The sequence below is a fragment of the Myotis daubentonii genome, chromosome 8 (assembly GCF_963259705.1).
Source record: "Myotis daubentonii chromosome 8, mMyoDau2.1, whole genome shotgun sequence".
NCBI lineage: Eukaryota > Metazoa > Chordata > Mammalia > Chiroptera > Vespertilionidae > Myotis > Myotis daubentonii.
The window spans coordinates 43475805-43497519 of NC_081847.1; the positions used below are offsets into that span (position 1 = coordinate 43475805).

The 21715-nt window shown below is 52.1% G+C and overlaps 1 protein-coding gene across 1 annotated transcript; it reads right to left on the reverse strand.

The window, feature by feature from the left end:
- Positions 1 to 14942: 14942 nt before the first annotated feature.
- On the reverse strand, positions 14943 to 19676 carry RAX (retina and anterior neural fold homeobox). The gene is made up of 3 exons (XM_059707584.1): positions 19069 to 19676; positions 18525 to 18775; positions 14943 to 15734 (listed from the first exon to the last, which is right to left on the reverse strand). Exons 1-3 carry the CDS (start codon positions 19343 to 19345, stop codon positions 15249 to 15251), a joined length of 1014 nt encoding a protein of 337 aa, XP_059563567.1. The 5' UTR covers positions 19346 to 19676; the 3' UTR covers positions 14943 to 15248.
- Between the last annotated feature and the right edge of the window lie 2039 nt (positions 19677 to 21715).

Genomic DNA, 21715 nt, shown 5'->3' on the forward strand with positions numbered 1-21715 from the left:
CAATGAAATAGCGCTACCGGGGCAACCCACAACGATGAACGATTGCCATTCCCAGAGCAGGATGGAAGCCATTGCGTGCACTGGAAATACTCCTAGCGTCCCCTCCTGAGGCTCCATGTTTTTCTGTGCTTAGCTTATTGGCCATTTGTATATCTTTTAGGAAAAATGTTTTTTGAAGTCATTTGACCATTTTTGAAGTGGGTTGTTTTCCTTTGTTGAATTTTAGTTCTCCCTATACCCGTGGCCGGCAAACTGCTGCTCGCGAGCCACTTGTGGCTCTTTGGCCCTTTGAGTGTGGCTCTTCCTAAGCCTTAGGAGTACCCTAATTAAGTTAATAACAATGTACCTACCTAAATAGTTTAAGTTTAAAAAATTTGGCTCCCAAAAGAAATTTCAATCGTTGTACTGCTGATATTTGGCTCTTTTGACTAATGAGTTTGCCGACCACTGCCCTATACCTTTAGCTGTTAATAAAATTGGTGTAAAAGATTTAAAATACCTACTCTCTCATATACAAGAAATCCTGAGGGAGGTGGGATTTAGGGTCGTTTCGTTCAATTTAATTTGGTGACTCCACTATTTCTTCAAGCACGATGGGTTTCCATCTTGCCGCTCTGCCACCATGGTTCAGGTGTGTCCTTAGGCTGATTTCCCTCATGGCCGCAAGAGGGCTGCCGAAGCTCCAGGTGTCACATCCAGATGAGACAACATGCAACAAATCAAAGAGGTCATCACTTTTTAGGCTTTGCCTTATTAATAGCTCGGAGTCCTTTCCCAGAAACCTCTAAATCCCTCACACCTCAATGAGCAGCTGAGTCACAGGCTTGCCCCAAACCTATCACTAACCAAAGGGAATGAGACCGCTGACCTCACCAATTAGGATTTACCAATGAGTCATGTGGGAGGAAGGACAGAAACCTAAACAAAATCAAGGCTCCCTGAGTAAGGCAGGAGCATGAAATTGATTTGGGATGGACATCCAACTGTGACTGCAACCAGCATGAAAGTCATTTCTTGTGACCTCACCCAATATAGCAATTTCAAAAATTAGTCACTGCTATTAAGTGTGAACATATGGGGTTTTATCCATTCTCAGATGCTCGTGTAAAGTCCTTTTGATAGTTTTAAGACCATGAGTCCTTAAGAGCAAGCAGTTATCTGTTTCTCTTGCTCGAAGCACTGATGCTGTGATTTCCTTTGGCAGGCTGCTCCTCTCTCTAGTCTGGGCCTCTTTCATCCATTACTCCTTTCTTAGTCTTTCAAGACAAGTGGCTGTTACTGTAACAACATAATTGTTCCTCTGACTCTACTGCTGAAATAAACAGAAGTGAAAAGGATATAGAGAGCTTCAAATTGTGCCCAACAACTTCCCAAGATGCCTCAGCTATAGACAGCCACATGGACAACAGACATGAACTTTAACTTAAAATAAAGCCTGAGTGTAGTCCTTTCTTCCCACTTAACTTCCGAGGATGTGGGAAACAAGAAAAATGAGTAATGTGAAAAACCATTTACTTAGTAGTCAGGAATTGGCTGCCTGCTGGTCAGATACTACCTGTAGAGGTGCTGCTTGCTTGGACAGTTTTTTAAAAATTAGAACTAGCCACAGACATTTAAAAAAACAAGAGATTTAACATGCAAATCCAGGTTGCAAGTTTTTGCAAAGTTAGAAGACCTGCTCTTGGGTCTACTTTCCCTGAAGACAACTAGTACCCGACAGTGCCCTGTAGATTTGGCCCACATTCTCCATTTTGCCACAGTCCCCATCACACCCTAGTGATGCCCCTGCCTGCTTTATTTGTTTATATAATCTGCCTGCCCACTCTAGGCATTGAGTTGGTGGTCCTCATTTAACTGTTACATATGCCATGGTTTGTTCGACAATATATTGAAACTAGAGGCTTGGTGCACAAAATTCATGTACAGGGAGGGAAGTCCTTCAGCCTGGCCTGCACCCTCTCCAATCTGGGATCCCTCTTGCAATCCAGGACCACTGGCTCCTAACCGCTCACCTGCCTGTCAGCCTGATCCCCCTAACTGCTCTCCTCTGCCAGCCTGATCCCCCTAAGTGCTCTCCCCTGCCAGCCTGCTCCCCCTAACTACTCCCCCCTGCCAGCCTGATCCCTCACTGCTGTCCCCTGCCAGCCTGATCCCCTTAACTGCTCTCCCCTGCTGGCTTGATCCCTAACTACTCTCCCCTGCCGACCTGATCACCCCTAATCACTTCTGCCTCAGCCCTGCCACCATGGCTTTGTCCAGAAGGATATCCAGAAGGTCGTCCGGAAGATGTCTTGTCTAATTAGCATATTACCCTTTTATTAGTATAGATTCCTGCTCACACTTGTGATTCTCTGGGTGCATGTGCAGTGTTTTAGAAGGGTGTTTGCCACATAATATTTGCTTCCCTGGCCAACTTTGAAGATTCACCCCTTCCCTGCTGGTCATTGGATTAAGGAAGGAAGACTGTTGAAAAAGAGGTGAAATTGCTAGGCAATGCCATTCACTCTGAAATGCTGCTGGTGAGCAGTTCTTACTATGTGAACAGAGCCAGAATAGAATCTAGGGCAGAGTGTGGGATCAGACCATCTGTTCCCAAGATATTCGTTTGCTGAAGTGACCACTGTCTCTTGAAACAAGCCAAGCAGCAGGCGCTACTAGAATCTTGATGAGCTCCTGGTGCCTGTGTGGTCAAGCCCCAGTTTGACCTCTCTCCGCTCTGCTCCACCTGATTATGTTTCTGAGATGACTGAGGGCATAGTTCTCATAGAACCAACCAATCATTGTCTGGAGTCTTTAACATCACAAATAGACATTTACAGTTCTCTGGATAATGACATTGAGAGATAGAACTTGCATGAAGACTTCAAGAGATCCTATATGATTCTGATAGGTGAAATGTTAGAGACAGAAAGATGATATAGAGATCATAGATAGATAGATAGATAGATAGATAGATAGATAGATAGATAGATAATAGATAGATATTTCTTTGTCATATTTGAAGATACCAATAAATGTCTGTGTCCAATCTTGACCCTGATGAGGCAGTGGAGGGCGAGGAGCCTCCCGCCATCCCTCCTAACTCTTGCCTCTTTGCTGAGAGGCTGGGCTCCATGTTTGATTTATTCCCTCTCTCTGGACCACGTGAGCTGACTTTCTTTAGGTGGGGTTTGCCAAAACCAAAATACACAATCCCAATCACTTGCCACTTAAACAAGGAGCAATTTACTATTTTAAATGTAAAGGAAATGTGTTACAGGCATCCTAGCAAGTCAGGTGACAATAAGACTCCCGTTGTGGCTGGGATGCATCACTAGAGTAACCCCAAGTCTGCCTCATTTCTGGCACTGCTGGGAAGGCCTGAGGTTTCCAGAACATAATCAAGGAAAGAAAGCCATGGCAGTGACATGGTTGCTGGGGTCACTTATGGATTTAGTTTCTAGTAGAACTCAACCAAGATTTTTTAAAATATATTTTTTTCTGTGTGAATTTCTCTTTTTAGCATTATAGATCCTCATTTTGTTTTTTAATTAATTAATTAGTTTTAATATATTTTTATTGATTTTAGAGAGGAAGGGAGAGGGAGAGAGAGATAGAAACATCAATGATGAGAGAGAATCATTGATCGGCTGCCTCCTGCATGCCCCCCACTGGGGATCGAGCCTGCAACCCGGGCATGCTCTATCCACTGTGCCAAACCAGCTTGGGCCTCATTTTGCTTTTGTTTGTAAAGATTTACTCCTTAAAGTCTATAATTGTGTGACCTGATTTTTTATTTGTCTCCCTCTGCCCCCCCCCCGTGTGTATATAGTTTTCAGATATTTAGGAAGATTTGTGGTTTTGTTTCAGTGTATTACCTTGAAAGAGTATACCTTTACGTAGTATCTTTGGACATCCATTTCCACAGGCAGTCTCTATTCACTTCCTACAATGAACAATGATAATATTGTTTCCTCTTCTTCCTTTGCTTCACCCGTTCTCCAATATCAGTGAGTACACTTACCTTTTTTTTTGTTTTGTTTTTGGTATTTAGCTTTGTACTATTAAGTACACTTACACTTCTTTTACTTATCAGTGAAGTTATTTGACTTTGAGCTATTACATAGACGGCAATCAGCAAATTGACTCTAGTCCTTATCTTTTTACTTCATTCTCTCATTTTCTTTTGGTTGGTTGCATCATTTCTATATTGTTGGTACAGATAATGTTTACTTTGTGTTGTCACACAAAGTCCCACAGTTGCTTCCCTTCTGTTCTGTTTTCTTGCTGAACTGTCCTTAGTCATCTCTCGATTGGCTGAAATTCATCCTCTAATAATTTGGTAAGAAGGAATACTATTCCCTGAATTCTTCTTTGTTCAGAGTGACTTGTCTACAATCTCTATTCCTGAAAGAAAGTCCATCTGGAGTCAATTTTTTTTTCTTGAGTCTCCTGGAGTAGTCCCTCACTCCTGTTGTCCCACACAGCTTCCATGACAATCTCAGCAATTTTGGGCCACACTTACACATTTTCTGTTCATCTTCAAATCACACTATTTTCTAGTATCACTGACAGTGGTTGCGGGTTTTGTTTCTTTTGCATAATATCTGGGAAGAGAAGATAGGAAATGAGAAGGTGCAGTCTCAGAAAACTATGTTTAGCCTTGAACTATCCCATGGGTATCTTTAAAAAAGAGGATGGAAAGATGTGCCTTTGATTTTCCCTGTAACACAAGGAGCAAACACCACTTTAGCATGAGCAGAAGACACACCTGGGAATAGATCATCTTCTTTAGTATTTCAAAGCAACCCTTAAGATAGATATTATGCACACTATACAGATTAGTAACTTCAGTTATATAATTTAAGAACAAGATCAGGGGCATCTGGTCTCTAAATGGGAAAAACAGAAATAAGACCCATTTTTTTAATTCGAAGGCAAGTTCTACTTCACTATATCACATGGTCTCCTACATATACCCATTCCTGGACAGTGAATGTCTAGGAACGTAGAGGAGGTCCTAATATCCTTTCCTGCCCATGAGCCTTAAGTATCACCAGCATCTTGGTCACTTGTGCTAATTGGAGGGTGACCATAAAGGTCATTAAACCTCAAAGCATCTCCCTACCTGATTTTTACACACCTAAATTCTACTCTTCAAGATTTATTCTTTGGGTTGGTCATTATATCTCCGGAAATGCACCTTTAAATTGTAAATATTTCTAGATGACTGGTATGCTAGGATATTTAAGTCATTTATACCTTGGTATTAAATACCAGGTATTAGAAACTAACCTGAGTGGAAATCTTATCCTATCTAATAAAAGAGAAACATGGTAATTAGCGTACGACTACTACCCTTCCCATTGGCTAATCAGGGAGATATGCAAATTAACTGCCAGCCAAGATGGCGGCCGGCAGCCAGGCAGCTTGAAACTAACATGAGGCTTGCTTGCTTCAGTGAAGGAGGAAACCAACGTTCCCCACCTGCCTTGCCAGCCTCTGAGCCTGCAGTTTGAAACATTGTAACAAATATAGAAGCTAAACAAAACCCCAGAAACCTGCTTTCAGCCGGCTGGGATCTCAGAGCTGGAGTTATACATTGTTTCGATTATAGAACGCAAACAAACCAGATACCTGCTTTCAGCAGCAGAGGCCTCAGAGCTGGAGCCTCAGAGCTAAAGCTGGCCCAGAATTTTAAAAAAAAGAAAAAAAATGAGTGGTTGGGAGCTTCAGTCACCCACCAGCCTGAAAACAGCCCTCAGCCCCTAACCCAGACTGGCCAGGCACCCCATTGGGGACCCCCACCCTGAAGGGTGTGTGACCAGCTGCAAACAGCCATCATCCCCTCATCCAGGCTGGCCAGGCACCCCAATGGGGACCCCCACCCTGATCCAGAACACCCTTCAGGGCAAACCAGCCAGCTCCACCCATGCACCAGGCCTCTATCCTATATAGTAAAAGGGTAATATGCCTCCCAGCACCAGGATCAGCATGACAGGGGGCAGCGCCCAAACCCCCTGATCACCCTGCAGCTCTGTGTGTGACAGCGGTGGGGCACAACCTCCCTATCCGCCCTGCTCTGTTCGTGACAGGGGAAGGCGCCCCAACCCCCTGATCAGCCCTACTCTGTGCCTGATAGGGGGGAGCTCCCCAACCCCCTGATCGCCCTGTGGCTCTGTATGTGACAGGCTGCGGCGCCCCAACCCCCTGATTGGCCCTGCTCTGTGGGTGATAGAAGGCGGCGCCCCAACCCCCCCCTCCCCGCCACGGGCCCTGCTCTGTGTGTGATGGGGTAGAGCCATAACCTCCCCATCGGCCCTGCCCTGAGTGTGACAGTGGCGGCACCCCAACCCCCTGATCGGCCCTGCTCTGTGGGTGATAGAGGGCAGCTCCCCAACCCCTTGATCCGCCCTGCTCTGTGTGTGACAGGGGGGAGCTCCTCAACCCCCTGATGGGCCCTGCTCTGTGCGTGACACGGGGGAGCTCCCTAACCCCCTGATGGGCCCTGCTCTGTGCATGACAGGGAGTGGCACCGCAACCTCCCCATCGACCCTGCCTTGAGTGTGACAGGGGGGAGCTCTCCAACCCCCCAATCGGCCCTACCCTGAGCGTGACTGAGGGTGGCATCGCAACCTCCCAATCGGCCCTGCTCTGTGCATGACAGGGGGCGGTGCCCCAACTCCCCAATCGGCCCTGCTCTGAGCCCGATCAGGGGCTGCACCTAGGGATTGGGCCTGCCCTCTGCCACCCGGGAGCAGGCCTAAGCCAGCAGGTTGTTATCTCCCGAGGGGTCCCAGACTGTGAGAGGGCACAGGCCGCACTGAGGGACTCCCCCTTCCCTCCCGAGTGCACAAATTTTTGTGCACCAGGCCTCTAGTCTATATATATAAAAGGCTAAGCAACCCTCCAACTGTCCGACCAGTAGCTATGATGCACACTGACCACCAGGGGGCAGACACTCAACGCAGGAGCTGCCGAGCTGCACTGATTTGGCAGCAGTGGTTCTGGGGTGATGCACCCTGAACCAGAGAGGAGGGAGCCCAATTCTGGGGTGCATCACCCGAGAATTGCCCTCTCGCAATCTGGGACCCCATGGGGGATGTTGGAGAGCCGATTTCGGCCTGATCACTGCAGGCCAGTCTGAGGGACCCCACCTGCTGGAGGGACCCTGCTCACTTCGCAGATGACCTTTGAGCCATGACAGCATCCCAGATGCAGCTGGCAGAGGAGGGACCACGGGAGGTTGGCTCTTGGGCATGTCCAGCCCATCTCGCCCAGTCCTTCCCTGCCAGCCACATTCTAATTAATTTCCTTTCAATGTGCACGAATCCATGCACCAGGGCACTAGTAGTATATAATGTCTAAGGATAGGCCTAAACTTATTACCTAGTTGCTGTGTTTGGAAGGATACCAGGAAGAGGATACCATATTTTTACTGCCCAGGCATATAAAACTCTATGCTTAATAGAATTATTTTAATTAATAGACTTTGAATTAAGAATTGCCATCCTTTAGGGTTCATTCTATTAAAATGCAAGTATTTTTTCATGAAAGGTTTAAGAGGTTAGGTAAATCACGTTTGATTGATGTACATAATTTAGAAGCAATTTCTGCCTAACTTTAATGATGGAAGGGCATGAGAACATAAAAGCAGAAGCTTTCCAGGCCCCCTGGTTTCTTTGAGGTGGTTATTAATATAAAAATCCCCCTGGCTGGGTTGACCTGGTGTGTGTGTGGCAGGGGAGGAGGGCGGCGGGGTGGCAGGGGTGTGTGTGTGGGGGGGGAGGTTCTGAAAGGAAAAGGGGAGACTTTCCACTCAATGAGCAGCATCAAGCCCCTGCACTTGGGAGGACTCAGGGAGAAGGGTGTTACTAGGCTGAGGAAAGGTCTTTCTCATTCATTTCTCGCGATTCTGGGAGGAGGCATTTTATTAGAAAACTTACAGTACACAAGCGGCAGGTGAAGTTCTCAAGGTAGCCATCAGGTGGCACCCTCAGCTAAGTTACTAAATGAGCATCAGCACTGTGCACTGAGAGGATATTCCAAGTCCTCTGGTCCAGCCCTTAGGTCTTACAGGCAAAGAATTTCTGCCCCAGTGAGACCACCTTGCCTGAGACCACATGTCAAGTCTATGACAGAACTGAGGATCCTGTGATCTCCTGACAAGGAACCCAATCATCGCTCTACGATAGTAATCTGAAAGGAGTGCTCCTTACCCTAAACAAAGCAAAGTATAGAAGACAGGGGAGCTGCTGTTTGAGTTTGAGTCCAAAGTTTAGCAGGCTAACCCTTGAATCTTGAGCAGACTTTTGGTCGACTGCCAGGCAGTCACATTTACTGGGTGCTTATTTGCTCTATAAAAGAGCGAGAGAAGGGGGAGGGATTAAGGAAATGAATCACGAAGCGATCTGGGAAAAGTAAGAAAAGACTAGGCATGTAAACCCACGAGAGCTTCTGGAAGGAGATGTACTTTGAACTAGAGATAGAAAACTTCAAGGAAAGAAGAAAAAGCGACCTAGACAGAGGGCATATAGTATTCATCTAGGTGAAATCACAGGAACAAGTTCCAGTGTGAATTTAAGCCATTGCTTCTATTCCAGGAGAGCTGGTGTGTTAGCCTGGTATGTTACTTTGGATAAAAAGGTGTTATCCACCTTGAGCAATAATATAGAGGAGGAACTGGGGAAAGCAAGCCACTGTCAAGGTCATTTGTGTAGAGCAGAGGGTCTCTATTTCTGAGGTCAATGGGGAAGGAAATGAGTGAGTCATGCAGATGAGCCTTGAAAGCAGAAAGAGGAGTTAAGATCTGAAATGGCAGAAAAAGTGTGTGCATTTATTTATCACCGCCTAAGAGAGTAGGCATGCAATGTATGTTAGCTGAATTAATGACATCTTTATTGACTTGGCAACGTTTCACCTTGCAAGAGAGCAACACTTGAAAATGGCATTTAGAAAAATTATTCCAATGTGAGTACTTGAAATGGGTGGAAGCAGCAAGAGTTTGTGGGAAGACTTGTTTTTAAACAGCTTTATTGAGATGTGATTCACATATCATACTATTCACTCATTGAAGTACACTTATTTAGTTGGGTCAAAGATAAATGTAACCATCCATCCATCCATCCATCATCATAGGCAATTTTGGGAAATTTCCATTAATTCCAGAGGAAATCCCATATCCTTTACCTATCACCCTCTGTGTCCCCCATCCCTTGCCCCTCCTCCAGAACAAAGCAACCATGAATCTACTTTCCATCTTTATGGGTTTTCTACCTGGACTTTCATATAAATTCCCATTTTATGTGGTATGTGGTCTTCCACTTAACATAGTGTTTTCAAGATTCGCCCATGTTGTAGCATGTAGCAGTACTTTGTCCCTTTTATGGCCAAACTAGAGGCCTGATGCATGAAATTTGTGCAAGAGTAGGCCTTCCTTCCCCCAGCTGCCAGCACCAGCTTCTCTCTGGCACCTGGGACCCAGGCTTCCCTTGCAGCCCTGGCTTTGTCTGGAAGGTTGTCCGGAAGGATGTCCAGTCTAATTAGCATATTACGCTTTTATTATTATAGACAATATCCCACCACATGTCCATACCACATTTTGTTTATTACTTCAACTGTTGATGGACATTTGGATTGTTTACATCTTTTGGCTATTATGAAAAATGATGGTATAAACATTCACGTTCAAGTTTCTGTGTGGACATCTTTTCATTTCTCTTGGCCAGAATTGATAGGTGATATAGTAACTACATATTTAATAGTTTGAAGTATTGCGAAATTTGCTTTCCTTTTTTTAAAAATATACTTTTATTGATTTCAGATAGGAAGGGAGAGAGAGATAGAAAACATCAATGAGAGGGAACAATTAATTGGCTGCCTCCTGCACGCCCCTACTGGGGCTCAAGCCTGCAACCCAAGCATGTGCCCTTGACCGGAATGGAACCTGGGATCCTTCAGTCCGCAGGCCAATGCTCTATCCACTGAGCCAAACCAACTAGGGCCAGATTTGCTTTCCAAAGCAACCACACCGGGTCCCCTTTCCACCAGCAGTGTATGAGGGCAGCAGGAAACAATGGCTACACCCCATTCTTCTGAAGGAAGCAAGAATTATATCTTATTGTGTCTTCACAAGCTGCTTTTTTCCCAGTCGAGACCGAATTATATTTCGCCCCTTATTATTATTACCTGTCCTAACAAAGTCGGGCCTCTGTAGCTGCCTCTGGAAATACTGTCTGTCTCTCGCCATAATGTATTCAACTCGTGATAGCAGGTGCCTGTCACGATAGTGGTACCTCTGGAAACAGTGGCTTCCTGTCCTGATAATGGCTGCGTCTGGCAATAGTAGCTGCTTGTCCTGTAGTAGCTGCCCGTGGCACTATAACCCAGTCAGGTAGCGTAGCTGCCTGTCATTATATTGTCCTGCCCAGTAGTTACATGTCACGAGGTTTATGGGATTCTAAAGGAATTTTTTAATTGAATTTATTGGGGTTACATTGGTTAATAAAATTATATAGGCTGTGAGACGTGGCCAAGGATCTAGATGATTTAATCCAGTTTTACGAAAGGGCTTTTACAGTGAGCAGTTAAGGCAGTTAAGAAATTAATCACTAATGAGTCATTAACTCTGCCCACTATTGTGCAGTTAACAAATCGAGGTCAGATTATTAGAGCCCGTTCCCAATTAAGGAGACGACATTGGCACTAAGTGCGCCCTGGGGCTCTTGAAGGGACCTGGGCCCCTTTCCCAGGCAGTTTAGGACAGCAGGCCGAGCTCCCGGGGCGGGGCGGACTCTGGCTTCCGGGGCAGAGGAAATGCCAAATTCTCATTCTTATTATCTTCCCCAAAAGTCTTTTCCTGCCAGCTTCCTGGCCCTGGGACTGGGGCGGGGGCTGGAGGTGTGTGTGTGTGTGTGTGTGTGTGTGTGTGTGTGTGTGTGTGTGTGTGTGTGTGTAGGGGGGCGGCATAGACAGCACCTCAAATGCTAAAGTCCTGGGGGCGGCTGGGTCCACACCCTGACATCCCTACCGTACATGCCCGCAGGAGGGACCCGGCTCCCCAGAAGCGGAGTCCTACTGTCCCCGCTTCCCTCATGCGGGTTCCCCGAGGTCTCCGCAAAGACTTTCAATTAACCGATGAATCTGGCGGTGAGAGGCCAGGATCGGGGTTCCCTCCCTCCACTCGCGGGATTCTAGGTTCACTAGGGCGGGGTGGGGCGGGCAGGAGTTGTCTTCCCTGGTTTGATAACTCTTCCACTTGCACCCAGCGGGGCTGCCCAGTCCACTTGCTGACCCCTGGGGAAGCCTGCCCCTCCCAAGGACTCCCCGAGTCCTCGCGTCACCCACAATAGCTCTGATCATCCTCAGGGCGGCGGAGGTGGGAGCGCGGACCCGCAGGGGGCTGATGGGGTTCCGAGAGCCGGAAACCCCTGATGGATGAAAAGCTTGGACGGACCTGGAGCCCAGCGCGGGGCCCCGGTGACACCGGTGAAGAGAGCTCCGAGGGGCTGGGCCGCCCTGGACCCCGCGGCTCTGGAGACCAGCGAGCGGGAGAGAGGAGCCCGCAGTCTCCCGCGTCCTGGCGGTAGAGAAAGCATCGCCCCCAGAGGCGGGGAGCCGTGGTGCGCACCACGGACCAGACACCTAGTGTCCAGGAAGAGACTTCTCCCGGGGAAAATCGCGAACCCGAAGCTCCCCCACCGCCGCAGGAGAGACTGATGGAGTCCGGGAGCCGGGTGGCTGGCTCCGCGCAAGCAGGGGACCACAGGGTCAGCGGAGGGTCCCGGGCGAGCGCGACGGAAGGTCGGGGTACGGGACCAGGGCTGCTCCTGGCTCCGCCTGTCTCTCGCCAGCAGTCCAATTCCATGCGTCCTTCCCTGGGCGCCGCCCAACAGCATTCCCAGGAGCCCAAAATAGCTGCTCTTCCGACTCACCTGCTGGCCTCTCGCGGCCAGAGCAGACGTCATCCTCTGGGAAAGGGTCACCAAGCCTCCCTCTAAGATGAACGGGACCCAGGTCGGCCTGGATCAAGGCCCGCCTCCATCTGGGTCGCTGGGCGCCGAGCAGCGGTGTCTTTCCTCTCTGAACCCCGTAAGGCCACTCGCTACTGGTTCTCGTTCCCCTACAGGGGACCCTCAGGCTCATTACGAAGACTCAACAACCATTTCCCAAGTGGTGCGGGCTTGCTGGGGAGGCCTTTCCCCGGAGTCCCGTGCGCCCGCCCCAAAGCAGAGCCAGCACAGTCTAGTTTTGGAAGCCAGCGCCTCTGCAGAGTGATTTCTGTCACCCTGAGCTTGAGTAGCGGCCCCACGCGTCTCAGGGTTGTCTGGGGCTCTGAAGCTCCTTGTCCCGAGCCATTCTCACCTCCAGTCTGAGTTAAGTACTGGCTTCCAGTCTCACCTGCACCAGTTCGGCTGCAGTGGCAGCAAGAACCTCCGACTTTAGATTGCCCTGCTAGGCAGCCCCTGGGGGTGGGGGTGGGTGCTGAGACAGGGGTGTGGTCCAGCCCTCCCCAGGAGGCCCAGGGAAGCACTCACAGCTCGCTCCCACCTCTCAGGACCTGTTTCCAGGTGGCCTAACGAGCTGTTCTTGGGAACTGAAATAAGGAGCATTTATTCAGCAAATGTTTCCTGGGCGGGCACTATGATGGTGAACGGACCCAGCTTGTGGTTGTTACAGCTCCAAAGATTACAAGGCTGTTAACTGGGGCAACCTCTCTGGGCCTCAGTTTCCTCCTTTATAAAACAGGGCTAATTGTATCTTCCTGGTAGGGTGCTTATGAGTCTTCTATGAGTCAACAGATAGATGTAAACCGCTTAGAAGCCTGTTGGCACAGTTTTCAGTGATCATTAACCTTTAGCAATTTTATTCTCATTTCCTAAGGGCTTGTCCCTGAAATCCAGTTGGAATGGCTCAAATTGTTGATACCTAAAGAGATGGTTTAGCAGAATATCCACTCTCAAACTGAACTAAATAGTAAAGGAAGAGAAGGAGGTAGTGGGGAAATGTGGATGAAAAAAAATAGAGCCCAGGTCATGGTTTCATTTCAGGTCGGGCACATGCCCAAGTTGCAGGCTGGACCCCCAGTAGGGAGTGTGCAGGAAGCAGCCAATCAATGATTCTCTCTCATCACTGATGTTTCCATCTCTCTCTCTCCTTTCCTCTCTGAAATCAAGAAAAAAAATATATTTTAAAAAAGAATTGAAAGAAAAATGGCAGGGAGGAAACAAAATGAACAATTGTGGAAATAATCTAAGAAAAGTGAAGAAGATGCTGAGGTGGGGATGGGCCCAGGACTATGATAGGAATAATGAGGGCAGGCAGAGGGCGAGGGCAGTGAATTTGGGAGTTCTCTAAACAAATTATTCCTAGGTGTTAAAGAATGAAAGAGGACAGGCCGACCTGAAAGAAATTTACCTATGCATTCATCGAGTTTACCCATTGTTTCTTGCCAAGAGCTGATGTCACTTGGGCCACTTCATCCACTTCCCCAAGGAACATCTTTTGAGCGAAAGCGCAGGTATTCCTTCTTATATCTTGGGGGAAATAACCGATTAAATAAATGCTTACCGACCAACCTACTATTTGCAAGACACCAGAGGAAGGGCAAGGGTCCACAGCCCTGTGTATGCCACAGCCTCTCGAACCGGGCATAGCAAGGCCTGAATTCTGCAATGACTCCCTCTATCCCAAGCCAGCAGCAGTCATCCTTCCAAGGAGGTTTTAGGAAGCCAAGCGCAGCGCCGGGATGCTGCGGGGATCAGAGAAACGGCCCACAACGCCTAGGGCTTCACGCTGGGTCATTGACAATGTATACAAAAGACTTACAGCTGACCTGATTCCATCTTTCCCACCTCCCAGAGAGGTGGGCTCCGTTCTGACTAGGAAGGGGCGGGGGACTGGGTGGCTTACTAACGTGCTAACTAACCACCGACAGACAGTAGGCGGTTGATGCTCAGGCTCTGGCAGCACCTTTCGGGGTGTAAGCGTAGCTAGGGGACCGGCCGCCCAGCTTCCAGGGTCAATTTCGGATACCACAGCCGCTCAGCCTGGGAGCCCCGGGCCCTCCTTTACCGCGAGAACCCGGGGGGCTTCTGAAGCCCCGGGGACCTCCAGATTCCGTCTCCACCCCAGAGCGGGTGCCAGAGAACTGCAGATGCTGCCCGCAGTGCCCCGCGAGGACGTGCCTTCCCCGCCCCCCGGAACCGCTGGGGGTGGGAGGGGAGAGGGGGAGGTGCGGGGCGAGTTGGGGGAGGGGCGAGAGAAAGGCGCAGGGCTCAGGGAAGGGAAAGTCGCTCCCGGAATTGGAGGATTAATGTCATGGACCCTGGGTACCAGGGCTGGCACCGACTGGTGACCTGGACCATGATCTGAGGGGGCCTTGGCCGCGGCGCGCTGGAAAGAGGGAGGCAGGGCCGCAGGGGCTTGGAGAGGTTCAGTTCTCACCTTGGGAAGGTGGTGCAGACGCTTCCCATTGGGGGGTCCATCCTTCCAAGTAGCAGCCTCAACCGGGCTGTCGGGCAGCGCATAGGCAGCGGAGCCTGAGGCCCCAAACACCCCGAACGCCGCGCATTCGCACGCGCCCTTCAGCACCGGAAGGAGCAGCTCTGGACCCGACGCCCCGGCGCTGGGAATGGGGGCACTGTCCAGGGTGGGGACACAGCTCCGCGGAAGCACACTGCGCCGGGGGTAGCACAGGGGCCCGGATTCCGCGCACCCTCCTACTTTCCGGGACCCACCCCCAGCCCACAGCACAGTCCCTCTCCCACGCCATTCACACCCACACTCTCCTCCCACCGCCGCAGTCCCGACGGCGTTTAACTGGAGTCCAACCAAAACAAGTAAATCTTTAATTTTCCTCTCAAATACTTTGAAACTATTTATACAAACAATTCTTCAAACGCTATTTCCCCGCCCCCACCCCCACCCCTTCCTCCCAGTTGTCGTTTTCTGGGGCTGCCACGCCGCCCGGGAACCGCGGAGGCCGGGCGCTTTGGGTCCCTCGGACAGGGCCGGGCCGCTCGCTGCTCCCCCTCGAGCAGCGAGGCTGGGGGTCTCCGGGGGTTTGGGGTGGCTAAGGGGCCTCGGCCGGCCTGCGGGTCAGCCCTCCGGGTGAGTCCGGGACGGATGCGCACCCGAGACGCTGGCTGCAGCTTCGGGCTGCACGGGAAGGCGTGGCCGAGTCGGGGTCCCAGGGAGAGGGGCGCACGCCTGCGGTGCGTGGTCGGCTCCGGGCGGGGGGTCAGGCGCCCGGTTTGGGCCCCGCGCCCCTAGAGGGCCGGCCACGGCTTCCCGATGGCCTGGATGTGCTCCTTGGCCCTCAGGCGCAGCGCCGCGATGCTGCTGTTGCGCGGGTCCGCCTCGTCCAGCGGGAACTTGTCCGCGAAGCCGGGCCCGCAGGGGTAGGCGGGCGGCGGCGGCGCGAGGGGCTGCAGGCCGGGGCCCAGCGGCGGCGAGTTCATGAAGGAGGGCGGCGGCGGCGGCGTGTAGCTGGCGGGAAGGCTCTGCGCCGGCGGCCCGAAGCCCGGCAGGCTCTGCAGCGCCGTGGCGCCCCCGCCCGGCAGCGGCGGCCCGAGCCACGACTCCAGCGGCAGGGCGCCCCCCGCCGGCCCGCCGCCGCCCGCCCCGAGGGGCGCCAGAGCAGCCGAGGGCGGGGAGCGGCTGAAGGAGAGGAGGGGCGAGTCCTGAAGCTTCATGGACGACACTTCCAGCTTCTCCTGCCGTCGCCACTTGGCCCGTCGGTTCTGGAACCACACCTGCGGAAGGCGGCACAGCAGCCGTGGAGCTGCAGCCCAGCCAGCTCACTCCCCCCCACCCCCAAGTAAAACTGGGGCGCGGCCATCTCGCCCCTACTTCTTTCACCCCCACCCATCACCCCCCACTCGCATTATCCGTCCTCTTCCTTCTCCTTTCCTCTCTTTCCTCTGGGTCTCCTTGTCCCCCACTTGTCCCTGTGTATCTCACCTATAGCTATGGTTGTATCTGTTTCCAAAAAAGTGAAGTTAACCCTGGAATCAGACCGTGCGCTTTAGAACCCAGATCTCACCCATTTCTGTGACCTGCTGGTTGGCAACCCCTCCTGACACTGCGTTTTGACTCTGCTTCCCCCCTGTGTGGTTCAGCTCTCAGTAACACCCCCCCCCCAATCAGACTTTCTGTGCTTTACCTACCTTTAGTCGCTGTTATAAACATGTATATAAACCAAATACGCTAAGCACTGTAACTAGCATCACTGGATGCTAAGGTACAGCCACTTCCACGAATAACTGGTGATGATAACTATTAGAAAAGTGTGAGTTAGTTTTATCCTAAGTATATTTGAGTTGCTGCTTTGATAAGATTTTTATTTAATTGATACTCATTTAGAATTTTTGATATTGCTTATAAATGGCTTTTGATTATTATAATAGTTCATTATATCTACTTTTACTTTATGGAGCTAGTTCTGACATTACCCTAAGATGGGTTCAATGAGTTCAAGTCTTTTTTCCCCTTTACATATGGAAAGTGCATGCCAGAGTGAAGTCTGGTCTCTTAACAATGAAACATCCATTCTTGATTTGATAAAATCACAAGAAAGGGTGCATCCTCAGAAACAATTCTTGGAGAGGATAGGTCTAGCTTAGTGGAGTATCTAGAAAGAACTTTGGGCAAACTGGTGGCTTCAGTGTTATTTTATGAAGGGAAATGGAGGGTAGATATGACTTTAGAGACTTTAGAGGGAGAAAGCAGTTGTGAGTCCGTAAGGGTGGGGAGGAGCACCTCCAGGGGAGCTGAGAAAAGAGTCACCAGTATCCGAGCAAAGCAGGGCAAGTGTGCGTAAGGCTGGGATTTGGGGGGGAGGGGGGAGGAAGAACAAAAAATATAAGTGCCCCGCCCCCTTCCCACAACGTATTCCCCTACATATCTGAGGCTCCGATTTCCCCAGAAATAGGACATGTTTGCAGATGGATAACTGAGAAAAGAAACACTGGCTTGGGTGAGGGTTCCCATCCCCCGTCCCCTGCTTCTCAGGATGTCCCACTCCATCCCCCAGAATATCAGCCAAGGTCTTCAGATCGATCCTCTATCCGCAGTTGGAGGGCTAAAGACCTGGAAAGTCAGCTCTTATACTGCTGCCTCAACACAGCTGAGACCCTGCTTAGCACCCCACCCCCATCTGATTACATTGTAGCCCTGCATTAAGCACCCACCATATGCTGGACACTGCTGGCCCTGTGGTCACAGAGAAGTCACAGACACTGTTCTCAAGAGGACAAGCCCAAAGGACCAGCCAGAGGACAAGTGAAGAGGGAGGAAGGAAAGTGGGACAGAGGCGGCCTCAGGTGTGAAGGCAGCCCCTGATGGGCCGGGCCTCTATTCCGAAGGGCACTGGAAGGCTTGGCTCAACTCTTTCCCATCTTTCACTTGATGCTTTTCCTCTTCCTAAGACCAGCTGCCCTCCCTGGACAGCAGGTGCTAATATGTCCACCCCTCCCATGACACCATTGCAGCGTCACTGCCCCACTTTAGGAGAAATGGAACTGTCCTTGCCAGTTAATCCTGAGCCACCTTAGGGAACTATGTTTTAAAACAATGACATCTACTCGTTACTTTAAACCCTCAAATTGAGCAGAAGAGACAGACAAGAGCTTGTCCCCTTTTACTTTTAAGACAAGGCTGAAAGCCCCCAACCATCTGAGAATCTCACTTCCTGGAAATACACACACACACATACACACACACACACACACACACACACACACACACACACGCAACCCATTTAGCTCCCCTGCCTTTCAGATGCAGTGAAACTTGTTCCCAGTGACTCTTTTCAGGCCTCTGTAAACTCTCCCAATTTGGAAATCCTCCCAGATTTTTCACAGATGACTAGCAAATATTTAAGGCTTTCAAATATTTTAATGATCAGGGATTAAAGATAACTCAGCTTTAATTAAAGCAAAAACCCCTTTACAACAAAAAGAAAGGGCCTCTGCAGCAGGAAGCTGGTTGGATGTGCACCAGAGAAGCAAAAGTCAGGCCCTTAAATAAATCCCCGGGGAAGTTTCAACGGCGGCGAGGCGCCAGGCCCCTCGCAGGAAGACAGGGTTTGGGGTTTTAAACAGAGTGCTCGCAACTGGAGACTAGGGTGGCATTCGGGGCCCCAACCTGGTGACCCTCAGCTGCTGCCTGCATTCCCTCTCTGCTCAGTACTCACCCCTCCACACACCCCCCATCCTGGTTGCTACTAATGAGCGGTCCTTGCCCGACCGCGGTCCCGATTCCTCTCTTTAGCAACGAAGACGGAGACCCCAGAGGGGATGTGGAACTGAGAACTGGCACCGAGTGCCCCAAGGACAGCGCGGGGCACGTGGAAGAAGATCTGTGACGCTCGTTTGGGGCTCTGGCCAGCCAAGCCGAGGAAGGCCAATGGGAAAAGTGGCATCATAAATGCGCGGGCTCCGGGGATTCAAGGGAGCATTGGCTGCAGCTCGGACTACCCCCCCCCACACACACACACAACACACAACACACACATACACACAGGGACGGCCTGAGCGCTTTACCTGGACCCGGACCTCGGGGAGGTTGACCTTGCCCGCCAGCTCCTCGCGGCTGTACACGTCGGGGTAGTGGGACTTCTCGAACGCTCGCTCCAGCTCGTGCAGCTGGTAGGTGGTGAAGGTGGTGCGGTTCCTCCGGTGCTTCTTCTTGGGCGGCTCCTCCTCCGACAGCTTCGCGTCGCCCGCGGGTCCGACGGGCAGCCCTGGGCTCGGCCGCGCCTCCCCGGACTCCTTGGGGCAGTAGGGGCGGGGGCCTGGGGCGGCGGGGCCCCGAAAGGTCAGAGACACTCCCGGGAGTCTCCCTAGACCCACCCCGCCTACCCTAGGGCACTGGCAGCCAGTTGCGGGCTCCGGGATGAGCCGGCGGGAGGGGGGGCGGTGAGGGCTGCGAGGCGCCCCTAAGCTTTCTCTGAACTCACATTGGAAGCTCCTGCCATCGAACCCGCACCCAGGCGCCTTGATAAAAATTAAGGCTGCGCGCTCTGTCCTGCGGCGTGTCTACGTCTGGGCTCCCTGGGGGCTCGCAGCAGCCGGGGTGCGCACTCACCTTCGTACTCCGGAGCGGGCGGCGGGGCGGGCGGGGCGCCTCCCGCGGGCGCCTTGGGGCAGGCAGCCCTGGCGCCCGGCCTCGGGTCTCGCTCCTTGGTGCCCCCGGCGCCCGGCTCCGCTGCGAAGGAGCCGAGGATCCCGTGGTCCTTGGTAAATCCCAGGATGGCTTCGATGCTGTGCAGCCGCGAGGTGCTGCCGCCCGGGCTGCGGAGCAGGTGGCCGGCGAGCGAGAAGCTGCCGTCGGCCATGGCTGGGGCGCAGCCGGGCAGGTGCATGGGGAGAGCGGGAGGCAGGAGGGCGCGGCCCGCGCTCTCCGCAGCGCCGTCCGCTTCGGAGACCGAGAAGAGGCTCGAAGACGGCGCTTCCCGTGCACGGCCGTCCAACCCAATGGCTACCGACCCAAGGTCAAGCTCGGCTGGCCACACCGGCAGAGACGAGCTCGCTGGAGGCGGGCGAGCGCTGGGCCCGCAGCCGCCTGGGTCCCCGCAGGAGTCAAAGGGGCGACTCCCGGGAGCTGGGGCTCCGGGGGCTAAAGGCTGGGGACCCACTCACCCTGGCTCCTCCCCTCTGGCTCCCGACCCAGTCACCCCCACCCCCGCCCCGCAGCAGGCGGATCCCCCGGGCGGGGGCAGCACCTCTCATCTTCCTATTCCCTCAAGCACACCCCGGGGCCAGCGGCGGGGCTTGACAGGCCTGGGGACCCGGGTCTGGGGGCGCGGCCCCCGCCTTGCCTCAGTGGGCCCGACGCCCTCGGTCTCACCTCTTCGTCTGGGACTTCCCTCCTCCTGGGACTCACCTCCCCCTTTACCTCCCCCTTCACCTCCCCCATCCCAGACTCGCCTCGGTCCCCAGGCTCCTGCCTCCGCGGGGCTGGGCGCCCGGGGCGACCCTCGGAACGGCTCCACGGCGGTGGAAGTCAGTCCGCCCTGCTTTTCCGTTGTAATTTCCCCTCTATGTCCCCCTTTGTACCCCCACAGGCAATCCTCTTGGGCTCCGTGGTCCGAATCCCGGACTTGGGGTTTACTTTGTGTGTGTCTGTGTTAACTGCTCCTCCCCGATTGGCACTGGCGCGCGGCTCCCTCTCCAGCATCCAGCACCGGGCCCGGAGGCGGTGGGCCGTCTGCGCCCGCAGGCCCGGCACCTGCAGTGCCCCACGGCCCAGCCAGAGCCTGGGAGGCCCCAATCGGACGCGCTGCCGGGCTCAGTCCCGCGGGAGATCCTCGCTCTCTCAGCCTGTCCTGCGGGAACCCTCCCCACCCACCGACTCCCCAGGCGCAGGAGGGGACCCACCTCAGGCTGACTGGGGAAGGACCTTGAGGGGTGGGGAGCCTCCAGCTTCCCTGGGAGTTACAGGCGTAACCGCTTGCCTTTCTTTCTTTTTGGGAGACCTCTCGAGGCTTCCGTGGCCCAGAGTGGCTCGGAGGCCAAGTGGAAAGATGATTTGCGGGGGGGGGGGGGGGCTATTTTGTTGTCCACACCCACGGTGCTGTGACCGCTGGCTGAGGCCAGACCCCAGGCGGACCCCAGCCTTTGCAGAACTTAAATGCCTCCTGAAAAGCCAACGACCTTTAGGAAAGGACCTAGAAATTCTTACAAATCTTTGCAACAGGTGCCTTGATCCTTACTCAGGGGCGTCCCTTCCCTGCGCCGCGTTTGGTTATTCCCTTTACCGCGTTCTTTCTGAGGGTCCAGCTCTGACGCAAGCCCTGTCAGCCCCACAAAGGGAAGGAAGGACTGGGCCCCTGGCCGTGAGGAGTGCAAGGTCAGCCTGGGAGACAAGACAAAGGAGACACAAGAGAAGAACACCTGTGTCTGGATCCTCCACATTGAAATTGACCTGCGACTAAGCAAAGGATCCTTAACTGGGCAAATGGAGGGGAGTTAATTACACACATCGTTTTATTTTTTAAATACAAACATAAAAAGGTAAGTTAAAATAGCAAGCATATGAGTTTGAAGTGGCCAGCAACTGATTCAAGTTAAATTATTTTTAATTTGAAGAAAACGCTAAATAAATGAAAATCAATGTGTTGTATAGTGCTTGCAGATCGCTATACATTTTAGAACCCTTTCACATTCTTCCTGTCATCGGATCCCCACAACCCTGTGAGGTGAGCTGGACCTTATATGTCTCTGTCCCCATTTTACAAAGAGGAAACAGAGGCTCACAGTGATATGATACAGCTGTGAAGTGGAAGGGTCAGGACTAGAACTCAGGCCTACTGACGCCGTGGCCAGTGTTTTCCAGCTGCGGCTCATTTGTAATTATTAAGGTAGAGGGTGATGTTTTGGAAAGAATCAAAGCGTTCCTACATCTAAGAAGCTGAGGTAGAAATAAATGAAGCCAGAATCCCTAGACAGAGGCGCTGGAGTCCAGGAGGACTGAAGAGGATCCCACCACAAGCAGGTGAAGGAGCCTGCCCCAGGCTCTGCTCAGGCTGCCCAGGCTGTCAAAGGCACTGCCCGAAATCAGCCTGGCGCACCTCACAAGGTCCCATGTACCGTTACGTAGAGCAGGTGCTGGGGTGCTGAGGCCTTGGTGACCAGAAGGCGGCCTTGGGGGTAATTAATTGGTGTTTGCGGTTTCCCCTCTGACTGAGAATGCTTTTTATGTAAACTTGTCCAATATTAAACTGATCTCTATA

Excerpts from the sequence above, each read along its gene's own strand:
- RAX (XM_059707584.1), bottom strand. The coding sequence starts at position 19,345 with ATGCACCTGCCCGGCTGCGCCCCAGCCATGGCCGACGGCAGCTTCTCG. Across the intron at positions 18,776-19,068 it reads GCCCGCTCCGGAGTACGAAG|GCCCCCGCCCCTACTGCCCC; the intron begins GTGAGTGCGCAC and ends CCGCCGCCCCAG. Across the intron at positions 15,735-18,524 it reads TCCCCGAGGTCCGGGTCCAG|GTGTGGTTCCAGAACCGACG; the intron begins GTAAAGCGCTCA and ends CGCCTTCCGCAG.